At 42.3% G+C, this 23,815-nt stretch overlaps 1 protein-coding gene across 8 annotated transcripts in view; it reads left to right on the top strand.

Annotated features, from left to right (window-relative positions):
* The window catches only part of tcf4 (transcription factor 4), a 160,664-nt gene that overhangs the window by 21,821 nt on the left and 115,028 nt on the right, over positions 1-23,815 (top strand). For all 8 annotated transcript variants that reach the window (XM_062558765.1, XM_062558763.1, XM_037484484.2 and 5 more), the window contains 2 exons: positions 20,576-20,631; positions 21,353-21,431. In XM_062558765.1, the coding sequence (XP_062414749.1) occupies positions 20,576-20,631; positions 21,353-21,431 (135 nt within the window). The remainder of the gene's footprint in view (positions 1-20,575; positions 20,632-21,352; positions 21,432-23,815) is intronic.

The raw sequence follows: 23,815 nt of genomic DNA, 5'->3' as shown, positions 1-23,815 counted from the left end.
ACTATAAGGACATTTGAACGTTACTCCCATGTGTAAAAATTTAACATACCATTCCAGAAACCAGTGACATTAATCTGCTGCTTTAACAGCCTCCGCTTCAGGATGGATTTCCAACAGATTTCAGGACCTGTCTGCTGGCTGACGAGGTCTGGCTCACATTCGCTGTTCAAGTTCATCCCAAAGGTGTTGGGTTTATATAATGCATGTCTCACTGTTGGAAAGTGGACAAGATTATTCTTTTACTATTGAGGCGGCACTCGGCTTGACTAAACACTGCAATTTTCCTTGGGTATAAAATTACCAAATCTTATTATTGAAATTGGGGAGGAAAATTATTGGGAATTTCTATTCCAGTGTAAACCTTTTTAAATCTAACAAACTAGTTAATTGGTCAAAACGTGATCAATTAAATCTGCATCATAGTCAACAATCCAGAATTTTAAGTGAGTGTCGGTCTGACGTTGGTGCAAACTGCTCAGCTGTTTCTGCTGTTCCGGCATCATAGATACTCCCATGACATGTTAATGCGTATCTTCTTGCGGACGCCAATAGACTTGACAAATATTGCACGGTGTACCGGTACCAGAAAGGTACCGCGGTACCCTTACGTTGAAAACGGTACGATTTTGAATATTTTTAGTACCACTACTTCATTTAAAAAGCAGTAACCAGAGCGCACTCAGTGTTCTGCTCCCTGTGCGGCTGCCTGCACGCATTGACTGGGTGGGCGGGGCTACCAGCTCTCACATGGGACAGGCAGCTGTCACTCACAGAGTCATCTCAGGGAGACATGTCCTCATGTGCAGGAGCTGTTGACCACCGTCCTCGGCTTGTTGAAAGAGAAGTTGCCAGAAGTGAGATCTGGAAATACTTCCAATAAGTATTTATTATTTTACGCATTTTTTAGGTCTCGAAAAAAGGAAATGTCCGGGTAAAAGAGGACGTTTAGGAAAGTTGTTGTCAAGCCAACACAGCTGCAGGGCTGCCATCTCTCACGGTTTCCCCGTGTGACACACGCTTTTGCGTGTTATCAGACAAACTCACGCCACACATCTAATGGCTCACGCTAAATCTGCGCTAGATTCATCTCCGACCTTGCCGACGATAAATGGCGCATCTGCGACTATTCGTGCACGTAGCGTTCACCCCCCGGTCGGAGGTAGCGTTCAAAGAAGCCGACGCGAGAGCACTTGAAACCACCATCGATGTCCAAGCGCGTTGTAACCAGCTGCTAACATCGCTAACGAGACGTCTTGCTAGCGGCTAAACGTAGTGAAACCTCGCTTACTTTGTTCATGACAAACCAGAAAGTCAACTTGACCAGAAATTGTCCTTTAATTATGTGTCCATCTTTAATGTACCCAATCATCGTTTTTTTTTTCCACCTCAAACACACGTTTGTAAAATGATGTAATACATACTTACGGAAATAACTATCTAGTCATATAGTCAGATACGGACAATAGGCCTACATAGCCGTGTATAATCAATAATATGGTTTTACCATGTCGTTTTCATTAATATTGTGCTGTAGGTTAATAATAATATGAATGACATTTGTTAAATGTTCAATAAGCTGGGCAGGAACAAGCTGGTAAAAAGGAAACCTTACAGATGTTTTATTTATTACTATTATAGATAAATATTCCAGTATCTTCGTTTTGGTACATTGGTTATCGGAATATTTTGGCAGGTATAGTATCGAAGTCATCATTTTGGTATCGTGACAACCCTAGACTTGACCCAATACCAGCTGAAATGAGAGTTAAATGTAAAAAAAATATTTTCATTCAACTCGAACTTGTTTAGATTGCGGTTTGCGACGCCTTCTTCCACTCACAGCCTTTATCTGACTAAACTACGCCGCGTTCATCCACCCCGAACTCGTTTCTGATAAAGAAAATGTTGGCTTGGTATTAAACTGACAGCTGAATGGTCCCACGCGTATTGAATACTTCATCTCAAGGAGTTTTGTGGAGTTTCTAATGTGTTTTAGTATAAAACCAGTTATATTTTTGGCTTTGGGTGCAGCCGGAGGTTTTAAATACTCGGGTCCTGAGTGAGGAAGCAGAACTAATTGCTTCAGTGACTCTGTATGAGGGGAAGCAGGGTGAGACCTCGGGTCCGTCCCTTTGGCTTATGTATGTCCATGTGTTGGACAATTCTTTGAGTGTATTTATTAATCACACCTTGAAAGAAAATAAGTAATGAAGCTGAATCTGGAACAAATGTTTTCAGGGAAACGGCGCTCCACTCCTTGTTTCCTTCACTGAAGGAGTGTTTAGGCTGTGAGAGTGTTTACTTTGGTAAATAGGACATACCCTGTAGTTCAGACAAAACCTTCAATTGAACCTTTTGTTGAATCTGTAAAAGACCTTAAGAAGGGCATGTATTTGAGGTGTAATGCTTGGAGCATGGAACAAAAATACAGCTCCTGTATTTTTAACAATACAAATAGTGCTGCTGCTAAAAGCACAATAGGTTCTATCTCTAAAGTATCGTCCCCAATGTGAGGTTAGAACAGCTTTGAGTAAATAGAAGCACTTCCCTCCTTTCTCTGGGGTGTGTTTCTCAGCCAGGCCCTGGATATGGTTTTGTATTGGAGAACCAACGACGCACACGGATATTGTATATGTGTGATTGTTGAACATATCGTTCCAACACAATAGGCATGAATATGGTGTTATAACAAGTGCCGTTTTTAGGAAATTTCCCACCAGATGTTGGACCCTGGCTGCTTCCTTTCAGCCTCCACAGCATCAGTGACCACCAAAAAACAGGACTAATAGGTGTGATGTGGTCTGGCTCAAAGTGGGTGTTCCAATCCATCCCAGAGGTGTCTGAGGGGGTTGAGGCATAGGGAACGTAGTCACCTAGTCATAAACCATTGCTTTGTGGATCGGCATTGTCGTAGCCACCAGTATCTTTGTCCTTCATTGAATCATAATCCTAATTCATGTAGTTTAGTATTTTAGTTAATGGTACGATTAACTTTTATGAACTTAATACTGACTAACAAGGAAAACTCCCAAACCAGATAATTCTAGTGACCTGTCAATCACAGGTAGCCCTGCTGACTTAAATTGGACCATCATTTACTCAATACACATCATTCTGTATTGAAGATGACTTGAAACTAGATGTTAAGAAGTGATCTCTACATTTTTTACTGAGGTAAATTTCACCTTTTAAGACTGTGAAGTTCTTGGAAAAACCATTTTGTTCAGCAACTGTTGCGAAAAAACACTCTTTTTTTCTTCAAGTTACCACAATATGCACATGTGCGTTGTGGCATGCGACTTAGGGTCTGATTTGGCAGCTTGTCTGTAGGAATGTAACCTGAGAAACACACACACACATGAGCGTTCCCACAGTAACCCCCGCTCTCTCTCTCGTCTCTCAGATGTGAGCCTTTTGTCCGCCCTCGACCTCTTTCTGTTCCCCTCCTCCCCAGTGGTTGCAGGTGTTCATCATGAGGCGATAAAACAAGTAGTGACTGTTCTCCATTCCCGACGCGGCCCGAGCAGACCCTCCACCCCCAGCCCTGCTCCACATTTACTCAGCTCTTTCTAATTTGTAGCTCTGCATGTTTCTGTGTGTGTGTGTGTGTGTGAACTTACTTTCAAGTGGGTATGTGTGAATGAATATGAGCTTGGTGGCAGCCATCTTGCATGAGGTTGTATTTTATTTATTTTATCGGATGTCTACAAACTGTTTTTTTCAGTATTAGGATATTTCCCATGTTGAGAACAAGTGTGTTCGCATGCTGTCATTTGTGTTTGAAGGCTAATACTTGTGAACTAGCACAAAAGGCATAGAACATCTAAGGGTAACGGGAAGTTTACTTTACTTTATTTAGTTATAAGTCAAAATGTTGAACTGATTACATTTGTGGTGGTCGATGAGAAGATAAGGGATCACCAAGATGATTTAAAGCTATGAGACATTTCAGGGAAAAACAATTTTTCTACAGATTAATCTTGGTCTTTTTTTACTAAATCTTTTTAAGTTTAATATGGATTTATTAGCATAGTTAGAAAAAACTGCTGCCAAAGCCACAAAATGAAAGAAAGTCAAACATAATAGTAATACTTATTGACAGTCAAAATATATACTGATCACCAACCAACCTAATTCTAAATAAATGCTAAACCTAATGAGTTGATTAAGGAACTGAAACTAAAACCGAAACTTAGTGCCATTTTTGAAATTCATAGTAGAGGCCTGGAACGAGGTGCGCCTGCATACATGGTAGAGAGCAGTTAAAACCGCATCACAGCATCCTGGCCCACATGCCTCTGAAATCAGTCACGGGGTCAAAGGTCATGGTTAACTAAGTTAGCATGATTCTTGATTTCATTCGCCACTGCTTGGTCATTGTTGGCACAAATCTCTTCCAACCATATATAACCAAAAAATGTCATTCAGTGTGTGTGTGTTATAGTAATACTGTGGATGTGAAGCAGCAGGTCCTGGTCTCTGTTCACATAATGACTGCAGTTATAGAACCTGACAGCTACATACACTCATATTATGCAGAAGTAGTGAAACCTTTTATAAATGGAGCCAGCGCACCATATTAACTTGTTGGTAATAATAGATGAAGCTACAGACTTTGTCATAGCAACTACCACAACAGGGAAACTTAGATACAATCGTTTGTGTCCTAATTACAGACATTTCCAAATCCCCTTTTTACTAGTTCAAACCATTCCTTTATAAAAAAGGGAAGTCGTCACCTTGACCTCAGCAATTAGGGACTGTGGTTTTGAAACCTTTAGTTTGGCATTTTAGCCGTCCCCATCGCGGTGTTCTTTCGACCAGAAGTGACATGAGCTAAGAGGTGCAGCTAAGTACACACGAAGGACACACACACACGCACACACAGAGCAGCAGAGATCTCCTTCATGCGTGCCCAGACATGCATTGTGTGGTTTTCAAAGGGGAAGCCTTCACTTTATCGTGTGTGTTTTCTGGAGATCAATGAAGTTCTAGGGTGCAGCGGCTTTATACTCTCACACACACACACGCTCTCCAGCGAGGCCTGTTCTCAGTCAAGTGTCACGCTCTGCCCTCTCGGACATCTGGCACCTCTGGAGTGGGCGCTTTGTTCCTGCGTGTGTAGAAGTCCGTGCCCACGTCTGTATCCAATTAACCAACCGTCCCCTGTCGGCAGGACAGACCCTACCGATGCACTTGTGCGTCTAGACGGACCTCCCGGGCCCCGCGTAGCTGCAACTTGTTGCAACTTGAGAGTAAGGACCGAGCAGCAGCTTCTGCCCTCTTTCTTACGGGTAAAGGGGTCACATTTAGATTCAGATTATTTTCAACACTCTGATGAAGCCGATATGTATGCTAATCATGTATGCTTTTCTTAAAAATAAACCATACTCCCATATGTAAAAATAGATTGTAGCCACCTCGATTGGTTAGTTTGGGAGGATCCAAATAAGCTTTGGGTGCACATTTGGTTTCTTCCATGGCGGTACGTTACAGTAGCCTACGTTACTATAGTCTACGTTACTGTAGCCTACGTTACAGTAGCCTACGTTACTATAGTCTACGTTACAGTAGCCTACGTTACTATAGTCTACGTTACTGTAGTCTACGTTACGGTAGTCTACGTTACTGTGGTCTACGCTACAGAAGCCTACGTTACTATAGTCTACGTTGCGGTAGTCTACGTTGCGGTAGTCTACGTTACCGTGGTCTACGTTACAGAAGCCTACTGTAGGTAAAGTGGGTCGTTCGGGCTACGGACACAGGGACTTGAGGCCAGGGTCGGGTAGTGTAAACAGTTTTATTTTGGTTGCTTCCAGGCGAAACCACTCCGGCGTCCAGCTCACTCCTCGCCCCCTCTCTCGTCATTCCTTAAATGCCGGAGAGCGCACACACACACACACACACAATCACCAACAGCTGATTATTGTTTTCACCTGGCACTGTTCCCCGAGCCGCTCCCCCTCTCTCCCACCTGCAGCCGAGCTGAAACCACGCCCGCCACCACACCTACGTTACAGAAGCCTACGTTACTATAGTCTACGTTACTGTAGTCTACGTTACTCTGGTCTACGCTACAGTATCCTACGTTACTATAGTCTATGTTACTGTAGTCTATGTTACTGTAGTCTTCGTTACTGTAGTCTACGTTACTGTGGTCTACGTTACTGTAGTCTACGATACTGTAGTCTACGTTACTGTGGTCTACGTTACTGTGGTCTACGTTACTGTAGTCTACGATACTGTAGTCTACGTTATGGTGGTCTACGTTACTGTAGATCTGACTACGGATAAGAAGCCCTACGACCTCTTACTTTGGACTGAGGGGTTTGTACTCTGGAACAGGTTGATGAAAAGCCTACTTCCAGCAGGATTGGACTTGTTGTAATACATAAGGAAAACCACTCGAAAGCTTCAGGGATTGACAATAATATAGATACATAATTAAATAATGTTAGAACACCCTTTAATTTGGGCTTTTTCATTAGATGTAACTTCAGTGTTTGTGGGGGGAAAAAGAAGCATGATTGCAGAACCTATGGACCACTTCTGATAGTTATCTTTTTTTATATTTATTATGTTTTGCCAGATGACGTTTCTCCACCCAGTTCTGGTCATGTAGCATAAACAGAAGGACTGGAATCTGTGTGATTTTTTTTTTTTGTCACATCGCTCTCTTAACTGCAATCGTGACTAAAAAAACGCCGACCAGTGGCAATTTTCTCAGTATGGACATTAAAATCAAACAACTGCAGCCCAGTGAAATAACAGCAGACCCCTCCGAGGATCAAAAACGCACACTTGCACAAGTGCAGCATGTTAAGTGCAAATTAATTGGATCGCTGCTGTTTTCCGTCACATTTTCTAATTCTGCGATGCTGGAGTTTGGTTTGCAACAAAACAAATTGTCCTGATGGTAAACAGAACTGGAGCAAAGCAGCAGAGAGACTGTTTACCTGTTCTCTCAAATAGCCGCTGGTTCCCTTTAGTGTGGGACTGTTTCACTCATCACACCCCGCAAAAGTGTGAGCTTTAAAGTAACTAAAAAACAGGACACATGTGGCGGCTCCTCGCGATCTCTTTGTGAGCCTTTAAGTGCTTTTTCATGGAGCGTTTTTTAGCATTTGCTCAAATCTGTGTTCCACCTTTGGCTGTTTTTTTTTTGGGCGATCCACTTCCAGGCTCCAAAGTCGACCGTGTAGTTAAAGCTAAACAGGCCAATTCAGAACGTTTTGGAAAAGGGTGGTTTCAGGGCTCCTCAGGGGTTCCTCATGGGATTTGAAGGGACTACTAAAATGAGGAACCACTCTAATGGAAAGTGAGCCAAATGTTGTCGTATTTCACCACAGGTTTCAGGTTCTTTTTCGCCAATGCTGACAATAGATACAGAAGAGGAAATATGTTCCCACGTGATATCATTTTCACAAACGGGTTTATTTATTTGCATGTGGCCCAAAGGTTTGTCCAAAACGTATTAGGCACTCGTGGTCCCAAACATGAGGAGGAGGTGTGGGATAGAGGGGGAGAGAGGGAGTTAAAGGGCGAGGGAGGCAGTTGTCAGCGAGGGGTAAAGAGGAGAAAGCTGTCTCTCCAGGAAATTCCACAAATTAAAGAGGTACCATCTTGAAATATTTAAAGGTTAGATGAACGTCGATAATGGATCTCGACAGCTACCAAGCTCTAATTGCTCTCTAATGTAGTTAGTGAAAGACATGGGATACAATTTTGCAGCAAACACAGAGGGAGTCGCTTGGGGTCTGTGGGGATGGGGGTGGGGGGGGGGCTTGTGGTTTGAACCAGAGCTGTTGTTCTCATACATTAAGTCTTAATAAGGCAAAACCACAGCATGATTAACTACTCGGAGAGGGAGGGGTAGGAGACCCAGGCAGAAGGAGAGACGGATTGACGTGGCAGTTAGACCCAAAAATAAGAACTCAAAGCGACATTTAGGCTCACTATGCAACAACTTAGCTTTTGATTTAGCTTTTTAATTTTCTACATTATAATATAATTAATAATTAATTACAGGTTTTGGTAGAATACTTTGCGGATTATGTGAATTTTGGCTGCTGTAGTTTATTTTCGCCTTGAGTTGATGAACGGCGTCCACACATGAATTTTGTGAACTAAACCAGATATGAGTGGAAATCAAAAGTATCCAATCCAGCGCGGTGTCACCATTGTATCTAGAGTGCGCAAGTTCTTCACTGCAACACCTGAAACCAAGTCGACACCACATGAGCTGTGTTTCTTTCCTGTTGTGGCAATGTGGATTCCAATACACAATAATGTGGGATCCACAGACGGAGAAAAGCCAACTACACTGCAGCAGTCGTTGCTGTTGTGAACGGGGGGGTCCCCTTCTCTCTCTGTGAAGTATTATCAGTGGTGAGGTCCTGAATGGGTAACACGAGGAGAGGCTCCCCCAGGTGTGAACAGCCATCTTGACCCTTCAGCAGCTCGAGCAGTCAAGCTGCACTCTTTGAGCCTCTGTGGTGATACAGTGTGGTGTTTCCAGGAGGCAGAAGTGACTTGGAGCTCAGTAACAAGTACAGAGAGACTGATGGAAGGTCTGCAGTGACATTTCTGTGTGTGTGTGTGTGTGTGTGTTGTGTTTCTTGCCCCGTGTGTCCCTGCAGCCATACACCCATGCAGACATGCTAACTTGTTAGCGGTTTTTCACTCCTCCTCTCCAGAAAAGGAGGTGCCATCCAGGTGGCAATCCCACAATGCACCTCTTCCCAGTCGCTGTTGGGAATGACCTCATCGGGGCAGAAAACAGGGAGGGCGCTTTTATCTTTTTCTCAAAAATGATTCACGAATACTAATCAGTACTCAATCAGAAGTAATTATGATCTAAGTCATGTTCAGAGAAGCCCTGCATTTCCTCCAAATATCAAATCTAATAAGCTGAATATAGTTCCTAGAAAAATGGTTTTATTTACAAGCTGCTTTACAGATATGACAGCAGGTGCATGCATTACAAATATAAACTATAAACAAAATGAAGATAAAGAAAAGACTCAGTTAAGATCATTTGCAACGGACATAATGTTTCATTCATTCAGCACTTTGCTAGATTTGAATATTCGACCGAGCAGGTCCAGTGAAGCGAAGCCATGAGCAAAAACAGGAAGCAGAAACCACGTCACGTAGGGACATTTTTGTTCATTTTCACTTCAGTGAAATCTTTGTAAGTGATTTATTTATGATGTGATTTACATATGACATTTATGATTGAACTAATGTCGTTTTACTGTATTGTAGCCATTAATACTGTCAGTACAAAAAAAACACACATGTTGTAAAGTTGTCGATGATGTAAAAAACGTTTTTTAAATACTATTATCCAAGCGAATCAGTTAATAATAACTACTTGGTGTAACGCCTATGGCCATTATGTGTGTGTGTGTTCATGCTGGGCTTATCTCACACACCTCTGGACACACCACACTAGTTTGTTTTTTCCCAACTTCATGTTGCAAAAAATGTGTTTCTAAGATGGTTAAAAAGAAGCGTGAGGTTTGGTCTCATTTTGAACAGCATCATCTGCAGATAAATTATATAATGTTTATTATCAAACTAAGCCTGATACAGGAGTTGGTGTCATGCTGTAGTTTAAAGCAAAGTGCATTTATTTATATTTACAGTTAATATATTTAACTTTTTTACAGTTACTATATAATAATAGAAAAACAACTTTTTTTACAGTAATGTCGTCAAATGTTTCATATCGGTTCAGGCACCGTTTATGCATCCGTATTGTTTTAAAAGTTGTTTCTTTGGTATTGGATGAAATCCAAACAATACCCATCCCTACATTTGATACACGTGAGTAAACCTTGTTCTCTCTTTAATTGTATTAACTTAAAATGTATCTAGTTTCATCGTCAGGTTCAATTTATACTTTTGTGAATTCTCTCTGGCCATCTACCAAATGTCTACAACACTCTTCTACTTTGTGTGTAGTGTAAATCAGCAAACAACCACACAACGCTGCTAGTTTCATCTTTTATTTACCATTTTCCCATTTGAGATGAAATGTGCGTGGTGCCTCATTGGTCATGTGCATAGGCATATACGTATGTCGCGTGCCTTTTTAAAATAAAGAACTGGCTTGTAAAATTGCCAAGAAGCTGGCTGAATTCATGGGGCGAAGCAGGAAGCTGCAGGTCATCGCTTGTTTCTTTCCTCGCGTTGGGGTTTCTTAGCAAACGGCGAGTTAGTGTCAGCGGTCATCTGTTATCAGCCCACCAGCTGAAAGAAAAGTCACCTGAGCCCGGCTCTCACTTCCCCATCGCCGCTCACAAACCCACTGCCACACGGCTATTGGCATTGCTCTTCCTGTGCAGGTGCATGCTGTGTGTGTGTGTGTGTGTGTGTGTGTGTGTGCCCGTCAGGCTGCTCTGAATCCGATTGGAGCTTGAACTAAAAGCTGTAGTGACGCAAAAGGAGCATCGAACATAACAGAAATAACAGAAATCGACAGCAGGAGTGTTGATCAGAGAAAGAACAAACAACATGCTGAGTCCTTATTAAAGAGATCAGGAAACTCCAGGCAAGGAATTCAAAGGGGACATGGACAAACCTGTGAGTCCTTTTGTTCGGGTGTAAAACCCCCTGTCAATTTAAACGTGATTTCCTTTAATCGTCCAAGTAAAGCCAACAATTCTAAATTCAAAACGTCTATTCATGCACAGCTTAGCTGCTTGAACTGTGCTCCGTCAGCACAGCAAGTCACAGCGAAACAGCGAAAGTCTTCGTAGCTCTACCTCTCGTGGAAACCAAACATCCGGTGCTGTTTCAGAACAGGTCCGTGTTGATGGAAAACTGGAGCATTTTAAGGTTATCATCCAGTCTGAAACAGAAACTAAAGAACATTAAAAAAGCCCATAATCTTGAGGTGATTCAAAGCGTCCTTAAATTATCACCCCTGGAACAGCCGGGTGGAGCTTGTTACGGTGGCCTGCTTTCAACCCGATCCTCTAAGGATCCCGTTCTGTCGTCTGCTTCATGGAGGCAGTTATCACCGTTTCCAAAAGGCCCATTTCTGCTTTTCCCGGAGCGAACCTCGCCGTTTCTTGGACACAATCAGCAGGAGGACGAGAGGCGAGGAAAAGGGCCGCGATGAGTCGCACCCCTCTGGACTCGGCGCTCAGTTGTGTTTACACTTGTCGACAGGACGCCATGAAAGAGCGAGGGAGAGGCGGAGGATGAAAGGGAAGCGGGGAGGGGGGGGGGGGGGAAATGAAAGAAAAGAAAAGGTAATTTGTTGTGGCAATGAAATCACATGACGCTGTGATCCGGGCTGGACGCTCCCAGCACTGTGACACTTGAACAGCCTCATGCTAAAACGGTTAGCTACTCGCTTCTTCGAAATGAAAGGAAATGTGGGCACTTGAGGTGTTTTTAGAACTATTACGAAACTAAAAGTTAAATTGTTTGATCATGTGTTTTTCTTCCATGGGTTCCGGAATCGTCCGTTTGTTGTTTTTCCGGTTAATCAGTCGATAACAGGAAATGACTCGGTAACTGAAAGCCAGTAGTGTCATTCCGGATTCTTCTTTCATGATCCAAAATATAAAAATGCTCAGTTTTAGTTGTACCAATGAGTATCAACCTACGCCTTGTTCACGCAGAAGAGCAAATGTGTGATTACAATTGGCTGCATTGAATTCCTATGAGTCAGGATTCCATACCAGTCTGAATGTCTTATCTGAAAAAATGAACCATTGCAGGAAATGATGCACTCGGCTTCTGGTGACCTTTTTTTTTGGAAAGAACAACAGTAATTGGCAAACCTTCTGCCGAGTTATGGGAATGACAGTGATGCGTCAGCGAGGGTAGAGAGGTCACATGTGAAAACACAAGTATAAGAGGTTTGACACTTTTCATGTCCTGGGGGAGGGAGGGAGGGCGGGACAGGTAGGGTAGGGATCTACAAGGAGCAAGGGAGAAATTAGCCACTTCCCTTCTGCTGATAAAAGAGAGCAAAAAACTGGATTTCGCAACTTTTTGCAGATTTACTTCCTAGGCGTATCTGCATTTCGCTTCTCATCCAACCCTCCGGACTCTCCAGTTTTGAAAATGTCCCTGTTTGTCTCTCTCTATGATACAGCTCACTCGCCCTTCTGCATGCATTAGCTAAGCTGGCAGGTGTCTGTGAGATACAGTTTCATGAAGCCAACACACACAAAAGCCTCCACAGAGGAAGGAGCCTTAATTGAGTTGTCAAACACGAATGCGCCTAGAGACTCAGTCAGACGAACTCGCTGTCTGCTTCAGCGTGTCTTACTGTCTCGTTGTCCACTTGTCTCTGACTGTTGTTTGTGGCTGAGTCTCTTCGGGGGGGGGGGATCCACGGAAGTCATATCCAATGCTAACTTTGTGTGACGACGGCGACTTTCATGTCATTTTTGGCCAAACTCTGCTGGTTCTTTCGTATCAGCTACCAAAGAGCAGGTTTACAATTGGAACATTTTACCACAACAAGAGTTTGACCTCATACGAATTAATATCAGCGATCTAGCTACGTCAGCTCCCAAAGTCTCTTTTGATTTGAAGATTGTACCCTGAGTTCAGAAAAATGATCCGATTGCAACCTAACCTTGGTCAAATGTGTCTTTCGTCCCATCCCCAGTGGATTCGCTAGCTACATCTTGTCAAACAGTGTGAAAAACATGATAAATTCAATTCAATTTGACTAGCAGGAGGCGCATTAAGCGAGATCAGAACCTGCCGTCGTGTTGTAGTGTTTATCTGATCAGTGCATCAGTGCATACGCTGAAGTATTGATTTGGATTGGTCAGGGAGAGCTGTTTGACATAAGAAAATACGTTATTCTGGCTAATAGTCACTCCGCTGCTTTATGCCTGTTTAACATAGGAATGCATTCTTAGCCTTGACGTCTATAGCATGCTGCACGGATGATGTACTTTTAGTTTGCATTATCCCGGTACCCTCAACAAAACGCCAGTGGTATTTTTCAAATGAATTCTTGATAAAACACTAAAAAGGGGAAACTTGCACCTCTTCATCAGAAATATCATCAATCAATCACAAATGAATACTGAAATACATTGAATTGGAGATGACAGATGCGGAAGAGTAAAAAAATGCTGATTCATTTCCAGGTTCAAGCACTCATTCCTGCAGCACTACTGCTGTTGTAAGTGAGATGGCAACTTGCACATGTCAGGCATCAGCACAGCCTTCTGGCTTGTAGTGGGGCTTATCCCTATCTGCACAGAGTTAAAAGTGATAGTAACATGATTTGTGATTGGCTGACAGGTCTAGTCTGCTTGTAGCTAAGCACATGAGACGATTGTAGTGTAAATGCATTTAAATGCGCTGATTTAGTTTTTATCCTTACATCCACATGTTGTAGCTCGAGTTCAAAACCAATATCCTTGGATACAGCCTAAAATAGTCTATGCACCAATCCGATATCTGATAATTGTATCATTTATCGTATATCTTTTACGCATTAAATACATAAAATGTGTCCCGTTCTGGTTTTGTACCTCCTGCCCGATCGGTAGGCTACTGAGCATTTGCTCACTGAGCAACAGAGATGGAGGCCAGATGGCTAATAAGTTGAGAAAGCCTAATGGATGACGGAGGTCCGTACGGAGTGGGCCATCTCGCATCAGGACGATCAGCGGCCTCCTAGCAGCCGGTAACACTGGTCCTTTTGGTAATATTTTAGACCTGTGAAACTTTTCATATAGTTCATCCTCAGCATATTTGTTCATGCTTTACAAAGGTCTTTAACCTAAATCCGGCCATACAATGATGTCGCATATTTGGCAAGAAGCTTCAGGTATCGTAGCTGACTCTTACTATGGGTAACCAACGATGTGTGAACCCTTGCCTTCAGAGAGGCATATGCAGCGTGCTACTCTATCAAACCATCGGATTTTTCTTCCAAACTTTATTTTTGTCTTTTGGCGATGCTCGCTGAGAGATTTTCATTTACTGAGTAATGGTACATTGTTTTCTCTGTAGATCTTCTACATGGTTAATATCTTTGGAGAACTCTCATTTGTAGAAGAAAAGTTTTGATAACTCCCGCCACTTGAAACTTGCAGCGTTGCAGTCATTGCTGCACAAGCACGGCACTATTAAATCAGTAACCACTTCCATTCATCTCGCTTCCTTTTTTCTTTTTTGGTCACTCCGCTTACAACTGGTTTCCAGGCAGCCTTTTGGCTCCCAGGCTTCAACTGCATTGTTCTCCTTTGCTCTTTATAGAAGTTTTGCACAGTGATTGTTGTGAGTTTTTTTTTCCTCTGGTTGTGATGCTGTGCAGAGATCTGAGGCCCATTTGGCTCGGCTTCACATGGGTCTGTGCAGAGAGACAAGGGGGCTTTGTCAAAGGAGTCGCCTGTACCGCTTATTCTTCCTCCACCGCACAGATGAAAGAAACAACAATAATAAAGCTAAATTAAAAGGAACGGCCTTCTTATTATCAATATTAATCTCTTTTTTGGAAAGCCCTCTGTAGGCTCTGAGCTCGGCTGATTCAAGAAGTCCATGTTTGAACTGGCTAATGTTTTCCTCTCTTACTTTTTCCCCCCCTCCCTCCCACTGTCTTCATGAGCTATTCTCTCTCCATTTAGCGTGCCATTAGCTCTGCAAGCTGTTGTTTATTTTCTTGCTTTAATGTGCTTTTTCCTTTTTTCACAAAAGAAGCAAAAAAAACAAGGAAAAAAACACAAGTGGAGATATAAAGCATGTACAGTTTGTGGTGTGTGTGTTGGCGGCTGCAACTGTATCTGGCATAGTTTGCATCGTATGTGTGTGTGTGTTTGCATAGTTATGGAAAAGTGTGAGTCTGTGTGCTTTTGTGTGTGTGTGTGTGTGTGAGGGCACTGGCACTAAACTTACTTGGGTCCAGATGTTCTAATTATAGAACGGCTCTGCTGCCTAATGACAGGAAACGCTGGTCTGTGTGTATGTGTGTGTGTGTGTGTGTGTGTGTTTCTGATTGACACATTGACTGAATGTGCGTGAGACAGACACATAAGTGAAAATGTTGTCATTAACCTCTTGAACCCTGGTATCCTTTTAAATGTCCTCTTAAGTGGCTTTTGAGTTTGTATTTGTGGCATGTAGAACATTTGAAGCATGTTTTGGAGGAATCAAGTTTTTGGTATCTAGTCATCTTTATCTATTTTCTGTCTCTGAGGGCGTGATGTGGTTAGAATATTTCTTCATATAGTCAGGATTATATCTTAGTTTCAGTGATCAATCACTACTTAAGATCAGTGTTGTTCCATAAAGTTACACGATGCTTGCTTTCACTGAATTGTGTTTTTAATCCTTAACTCTCTCATCCAACAATGAACAGCGAAGCCCATGTGATCCTTTCGGTCCTTTCTGGACGTCAACGTATTGACGTTGGCTCTGTCAATAAACAAATAAATTTGTCGAGTTGTCAGTGAACATTTTGTAAATAAAATAAAATGTGGCATGGCGCATGTACGTATGTGTATTTGCTACAAAGCACGTTTGCCAGTGCAACCTGGAATATTTTCTATTCCTTTTTGTGGATGATCACCATTTGACCTCAGCTTGGTTGGGTGTCCTCCCATCAGTGACTCCACAGTGTTCATGCGATATGGAATCACACAACATGCTCAGGGCTCTGAGCATGATTGGTTTTCCTCTCTTTTGACTTGGCTTCTCGTCCATTTCTGCAATAGAAAGCACCAATAAATAAAAAAGTTTCTTCCATCCATGCAAACCTTTTCATTTTTTTGACCAGCAGTATTCCTGTCGCCTCTCTCTACTCGTTACTATGGAAACAAAATGTCAATCGATGTGGCATCTCCATCCTCATCTCCAACTGTCCTCTCGATCAGAGCTTGGTAACCAGGGAGACGAAGTAGGAGGAGAGAGGTTCAGACGGAGATGTCGTCGGCTGCTGTGCCTTGCTCAAGGGCTCCTCAAGGGAGAATACAGGAAGAAAGCAATGACAGCAATAAGAGGAGAGGAAGGGAGAGAGAGATGCAGGAAGGGAAGGACATAAGAACATTTTTAAATAAAGGAGGAGGAAAGTGTGAAAAGCAAGAATGAAGCAGGGAAGCAGAGGGTAGCAAATGTAGAAAAGGGGAGAAAAATAAAACAGGAGGATGAAATTTAGAATAAAAAATATTTTATTTTAGTGTAATTTTAACAAAAGGAGCAGAAGAAAAAGTAAATTGGGAGGTGGTGGGGAATGTCAATTATTTTGGGTTGATTTTTAATAATGAAAAAAATCATGACTCAGGTTTGACATTATTATTTGTAGTTGAAAGGCTAGAGAACGGGGAGTAAAGGCAAAGCAGGAAGAGAGGAAGAGGGATGGGAAAATGAATAGAAGGAGAAAGAAGGAAGGATGAGGAAGAGAATGAGGCGAGGGAAGGAAAGAAAGAAGTCGAGGACGTGTAACAAAACAGGACATGGGCCACTTCCTGAATGTGATTGTTGCATCACTTCCTCTGCTTATGCAGCCAAACACACACACACACACACACACACAGTTCCATAGTGGGTGTTAGACCCTTTAAGCAGCTTTAAAGGAGAAGATACAGACTCGTAATCTGACTCTTAATTCTTACAGTCTGATCTGTGTGTGTGTGTGTGTGTGTGTGTGTGTGTGTGTGTTACTCAGGATAATAACATGAATGTAGTTCAGTGAGTACAAGAAGCTTCCTTTGCATTATATAAAAGAGTGAAATGAGATTGTTGTGCATCATGTCTCGTCTCTTATGTTACTCTTTGTCTTGTTGTTGTTTTATAATGCAATATATAAATACAAACATCTATATATATGTTTTTATGTGTGTATTTAAAAAACACATACAGATATTCACTTCTCTCCATCATTGCAGTTCTCTCGACTCCTCTGGTCTCCTTCTCTTTATTTCCTGTTGTCTTCCAGCACATCGCTCTGTTTCCTCCTCTCCTCTCCTTGGTTCCTCTCCTCATGTCTTCCCTCTCTTTGTAGAGTTAGGATTTCCACATGGGGGGTATGTGGTGATTGTTTAGTTTTTTTTTGGATCCAGCCTCAAGTGGCCATTGGTTGAACTGCAGTCTTAGTTCCTTTAGTATAAAAGCAATGAAAGTATAGAGTGGAGGGGAGTGTGAGTCAGGGGACCGGCAGCTTAATGTCCTTCTTGCAGCCGTGCCGGCGTCCAACAGGAAATTCACTTTACTGCAGCAGACCTAAAGGGCCCACAGAGAGCCGGCTTGGATTTTCATTCGGAGGTACAGCTCGGCTACATTTCAAGTCCTTTCCAATAAACGTTGTTGGAGCTCATTACGGCTGCTGTCGTTTCCACGGGAGACGTACTGTCTGAAATGGTCCCAGCGGGAAGGTGGAAAACTGTGTGATTTGCACAGTCTTCACGCAAGCTGGAGAGTGTCTTTTTATGTTTTGATAAAACATTGATGTGATTAATCTATTATCATTGAGTATTTAGTCGATTTCTGATGATCATTTAAAATTAAAAGACAATAGTTTCTTATTGATCCTTTCAGGAACATTTATTACTACTTTGACGGATGTATTGACACTCTGGACAAAAGAGTGATTGACAAAAGAGTGTGTGTGTGTGTGTGTGTGTGTGGTATCAGAGGACAAGTCGGAAGGGGAATGCTGGGAATGTTGTCATTTATTACAGCAGTTTTTTACATGTGTATAGGTCAGTGAAAACACACACAGTACAAGAAAAACATGAAATAATTGATCATTTTTCTCCCTAACAAGTACATTTTAATTTGTTTTTGAAATCATTTATATTTGAGGTTGACCTTAACAAACTCTATAAGTCAGCCTTTACTTGTTTCAGCTTGACGCACATCCTCAATGGTACAGACCTGTTTTTGTCCTCAGTAAACACACACAGACAGACACACACAGACACACACAGAGGGTAACTGTATTAATATGAGTCTGTTTTGTGTCAAGCAGGCCTTAATAGGATCATTGTGAGAGACATGGAGCTGTCTGTCAGTCTAAGTTCATTAACTGATGATAGATGACCAGCAGTGCGTGTGTGTGTGTGTGTGTGTGTGTGTGAGAGAGAGAGAGAGAGGGAAAGCTGGGAGAGTATGTGTGCTCTTAAAAGTGTGTTTTCCTGCTTGTGTGTAAATTCGCTCTCTGGTGTAATTTATAGCCCTCAATCGGAGTCCTTATCAGGTGCAGGACATATGGACGCCTCCTTCTCTCCTCCTCCTCCTCCGCGTCTTTTAACTCTCTCCTCCTTTTCCTCTCCTCTCCTCCTTTCCAATCTCATCCCTCTTACTTTTCTTTACTGAAGGATGCTGTCTTTAATTGAGGTCCTCTTCATCCTCTTCCTCTCCATCTTCACTTCCACTCCTCTCCAAACTCTCCTGCTCCACTTTCATCTCAGCTTTCTTCTCCTCCCCTATTTTACAATGTTTACGGGACAAACTGCAATGAAAACTTTAGAGAATTAGAAAGTATGAACAGCTTTCCCATCATACACAATAACAAGTGATACATTTCTTAAATAGTGTTTTTGGGCTGATCATATTTGTTCCCTATTTTCATCTGATCATGTTTGGTCTTCCAATATCCTATCAATCAATTTTGTGTTCTTTAAATGCAGGTGATCATTAGTGTTCACCCGTAAAGTCTTTGTTTCCTCAATTCCAACCAAACCTGTTTGTTAAATCCCTTCATTGTGTGTCCCTTGAATCCAGATGATCACATTGTGAGGTTTCTAAATCCATCCGGTTTGCAAAGGGTCCAAATTTGAACAATTATACCATGAGGTGTGCTCCCTCATTCCACCTTATGAAATGCACGATTCTTACTGTTGTTTTATTGGCCGTGTTTGCATTTTGTATTGAGTGGATGAAGTGTGTGTGTTCCCTAAAACCAAGTCATCCATTGTCTCTTACATAAGTGCAATCGATGCAGCTTCAACCCGCCTTCCAAAAAACCTTCCTGAACTCGAATCAGACATGGTCAGGCCAGCTGATCATTGAATACTGTTGATAATACTGATTTAAGGGGATGTTCCCTTAATCCAATTTACCACTTATGTGTAATCTTTGCTAAACCTGCATACATTGTATTCTACTCTACAAATATGTAGCCCAAAGATACTTTTGATGAGGTAGCCACTTTTGGTTTTACTCCAAAAGCCTTTCTGTAACTGAACCAGTCTGTTACTATTGTGCGAGCACAGACCCACACACACACACACACACTCGAACACAGATAAGCTGACATTCCAAATAACTCGACAATGAATGTAAGCGGCTCACCATACACACTGACACAACGAAGAGCCTATTGAGGAGAGATTTGTACACTACAATGCACGCGACGACTGTGTGTGAGTTGATGTGTTTGTGTGTGTGTGTGTGTCTGTGCAGCGTAAGGCCGTGCTGTGTTTGCACATTTCAGTTGACCTACATGAACCGATCTGATCTACCTGTCATGTGTAAAATCCCTCCCTTCTTCTCAGTGTCTCTCCACCTCTGTACGGCTCTCTGGTCACCAAATCCTTTATCACCGAACACAACAGGTTGCTTGTCAGTGTCAGCGGCGACTTCGGATATGACTCGTGATTGATTAAGTTCAACTACTTTGAAAACACAACGAAGATGGCTGTCGTTGGTGGGATGCAGAGTTCCCGTCTCGTTCCTTTTGTGCTGTCTACTTTCGCCTCTTAAACGTGATTGTAAGGTAGCAGTGTATTTATTTTGCGACTCTGTGGATGTAGAGTTTGATCCCCTCACCACAGGAGGCCACCGACTGGTCCCCTGACCTCCAGAGAGGTGTGGACGTGTGTAGTCAGACATTCCTGGTCCCCAGAGGATGACTCCCACTGACTTTGGTGCTGCACTGTCTTAAAACACCACCATGTATTGTCTTATTTGGAATATATCAACCATGCAAACATATAAGGACATTAATGGTCCCAGAGGAAGAAGCTGTGGTGATCCCCTTAACCTCCATCGAGAACACTTCTCTGGTCCCCTGTGACCTCTCCGTCAGCCGGCTGACCTCTGGCATGAACCCATGGGTGCAATGACACAGGGGATCATTGTTCTGCAGTAGGCTTAAAGGACCATTCATTAAAGGATCCACAATCGTAATCAATGTTAAATCCCATGGATCACGGGGAGAGAGTGGTCTGCCTTCCCTGTACAGTCATGTTAAAGGTGGTATTGAGTGTTGAAGTTGACATGAAGTTCACATGATCACTTCAGTGGTTAAAATGTGGATTTGGAAAGATGCCAACGGGTGAATGAAACGTCAAGAATAAAAAATTGCGGCTGCAGCTTTTAGATTTTTCTCATTTTGTTCAACTAATTGAAAAATACTTCTGTTTACGTACATTATTACATCATTCCTGATGGTTTCATTTTTCATTAATGATCAGAGTAGAGTTTTCTGTACATTCTGCATTGTTGCTTGAAAAACAACAAACGCAAAGCTTTACATTTCTCAAAATGCATTCAAATATTTCCCTCCCTACTGTCACCTCTTAGTTATACTTTTCTAAAGTGTACTGCTGTTCTAAATGTATCCTATTTCTGCATCTTACAGATATGGAGGAGAGAAGCAGTGCAGGGTCATGGGCGAGTGGCAGTCGTTCTTCCAAGGTAACCCCAACACACCGTAATTACTAATGACAGTTATTTACGTTAATTACTGTTAAATGTAATTGATTTTAGCATTTCAGACATTTGCTATTAATGTCATTATTTTTTATAGAACTGCCAATAACTGCTGGCACTATCACCACCATAATTAATCCACTACTTACTGGCATAGATGTATGAGAAGATAAGATTACATCTGCGTGTATTCACGTATCTCCAACATCTGGTTTGTGGATTGAGGAGTCAGATTTCAAATCTCTTCTACGTCGTTGCCGTATTTACATCATGTCAAAAATAAACCAGTGTTTTTATGTATACTCGTGAAATGGGTTACAGTCTGCATTTTGTGGTACATGAGAACAGGAACCTTCCAACAACATTGAAAGTATCCTTTTATTTTAGGATTATGTTTTGCACAGTTTAGCCTTTTTGGGAAGTGTACATTAGATGTCTGACAGGATTTGAGCAGTGTACACGGGGATATTTGTTTTGGTACTTTATTTAAAAAATGAATCCAACCCTTTTCGTTTCATCGATGTCCCAAAGCTGTCCCTATAAGGCGGCTAGCAGCTTCACCTCTGACACATGGCCTGTGGTCCCGCTCGCCCCCAGGGCGTAGCGTGGGAACGCTGCACGTGTTGCTCAGGCCGGCTTTGTGCTGAAGGCAATACGATACGTTTGATCAGGAAATGTAACTGTTGCCTCTCTCTTTTTTTTCCAGAATTACGCCGACGGGTCCCAGTACATGGCGTCACATGACAGCCTCTCACCTCCGTACGCCGTCTCCAGCCGGCTCACAGGTACGCCACGCACCGCGTTTATTTGATTTGGTATTTTACAATACCCTGTCTGCTGGGGTTTGATCAGAAAGTGTTTCTGTCTGTGTGTGTGTGTGTGTGTGTGTGTGTGTGTGTGTGAGAGAATTAGTGAACCACTATCGTACACTGGAGGAGACAGGTCATCTGGCATGCAATTTCTCTCTCTCACCCTGGGCCGACTGTGTGGAAAACGCACGGCAGTATGTGCTCATTTACCCATGATGCTCTCTCCCTCTGGCTCTCTGCGATGTGGCGCCAGTTGTGAGCAAATGGCCACTGACACAGATAATCTGCCTGTCTCTCTCACACACACACAAACACACGCACACACACACACACACACACACACACACACACACACACTCAGAGCTTAATTACCTTTGAATGGATGCATCAAATATAGAAGATGTCAGCTCAGCTCTGACTCTACCTGCTCGCTCCGTGTCTCTCGCTTGTTGGTTTTTGATCACTCTTCCTCTTGTGAGTCATTAGATGTTCGGTCTTTCATTCTGAAGCCAAAAAGAGTTAGCGCTAGTGGGTCGAAGCGTTGCGTTAGGTTGTGAGGTATTTTATGCAAACGCGTCCACCAACACACGCGGCGTCAGCCAAACAAAGCTCACTAGATATGTTGGAAGGAGAAAAAAACCCCTGTATGATATATAACATATAAATATATATAAATCAAATGATATGCCTGTGATTGCGTGTGGATGAACTCAATGTAAACAGTGGCAGTCATGCCCATGCCTTACGGAGTGTTAATGTCTATTGAAAGGTGTAAACGTGTCATATGAGAGTACGTACGGGTAACGAGCCCCTACGGTGTGCGGCAGGAACCTGTGGCTCTCACCTCCTCTGTGGCTGCTTTCTGCTTTCAGTCTTTCACAAATCAGCAGTACAGTAAAGAAAATGGCAAATGACAAATGCACAATATATACACAGTACAGTAAAATAAAATAGCAGAACATATTAAATTAGATTTAAGTGAAAGTGAGATAGGAGTATGTAATTAATCAATTATAAAATGAAATTCAGACAGTAGTGCAATGGTAAAACAATCTGATACAAAGTGGAATGAGTAAAATCTTTTCACGTGCACGTGGGTAACCTACATCTGGCTTGTTTCTTTCACAAAATGCCTTCACGTGTCTACATGTTTGAAATGTAATGTTACGCTAGCAGTCATTGGAAATCTGGACTGAAATGGAAGTCTTTCGGTCCAGGCGTTTCTCCAAAACCTCAAACCTCAGAAGATATCATTGAGCCAATCAATGGCACTTAGTGGTTGACGTACACTGCGGCTAATAATCAAATGTATGCATATGAATAAAATAAAACCAACAAAAAGGGAAGGTTAACTTTGGAGTTGTGGGCATTCTCTGGATGATCCAGTGTGTGCGCAATGTGTTGTGACAGTGTTGTGATCCCGGTGCGTAGCTGTGAAGGCAGCGAGGGGAGAGGCCACGCAGATTTGGAAATGGAAATATTGTATTCTTCATCTGGCACGCGGGAGCCGCAATTTACTTTGATAATGATAACACTAAGACACCGAGACAGCCAGGAATATGGGAAGCACACACACACACACACACACACACCTTCTCCCCTCTCTCTGTGCTGATCTGGGTAAATCCAATTGTCTGCCGTGTCTGTTGGCTTTTCCCTCTCTTTTCTTTTGCGCGTCGGAATGAAAAATGAAGCATTTCAGTAGCAATACTAGAAGCACAGAGCCCTCATTGATATCACTCATTGTGTATTCTGTATTCGTGCCGGAATGTATTACACAAACGTTGGCCCACCAAAAGATTTTCACTGTATGCACTGGCTATTCTTCTGGCTCTATTTTTTACTTCTGGTGTTAACAGAAGATAATGGGAAAAAAGAGATGCTGTTCCTCCCTAATCAGACCAATCCTACCCCAACTAGTAGCTTGGGTTAGTTGGTAGATGTTGCTTTTGTTTTTTTACGTACTTTACTACGTGATCAGGAAAAGGTTGAAAACATGTGTTGTGTAGTCATTGATGTGCAGTTATTGGTCATACAGGTTTCGCTCCGTGGTTGCTAAATGGTTGATTTGGGAATAGCTCGTTGCCAAGGCTGTCAAGATTTTTTTTGAATGCCTAATGCTCATGTTGGGACCGATGTAGGGACATTATTTTGATAGCAAGTTTGGAACAAAATCAATGACTTTATTGACCTCATCATTGAAGATAATTCACAAAATAAATAAATAACGGGGGAACCACCCAAAAAAAGGGATTAATAACCAAAGCATAAATGAAATCTCATAATTGATATTCACTCATTAACAGCAAGAAAGTGTGGGTTTCCAGCCACCATCACAGTACATATGAAGTCACAGAAAA

This window comes from Pungitius pungitius, chromosome 18 (assembly GCF_949316345.1).
Source record: "Pungitius pungitius chromosome 18, fPunPun2.1, whole genome shotgun sequence".
Classification (NCBI taxonomy): Eukaryota; Metazoa; Chordata; class Actinopteri; order Perciformes; family Gasterosteidae; genus Pungitius; species Pungitius pungitius.
The sequence above is the reverse complement of the archived record's forward strand: the minus strand, read 5'-3'. Positions and strand labels throughout refer to the sequence as shown.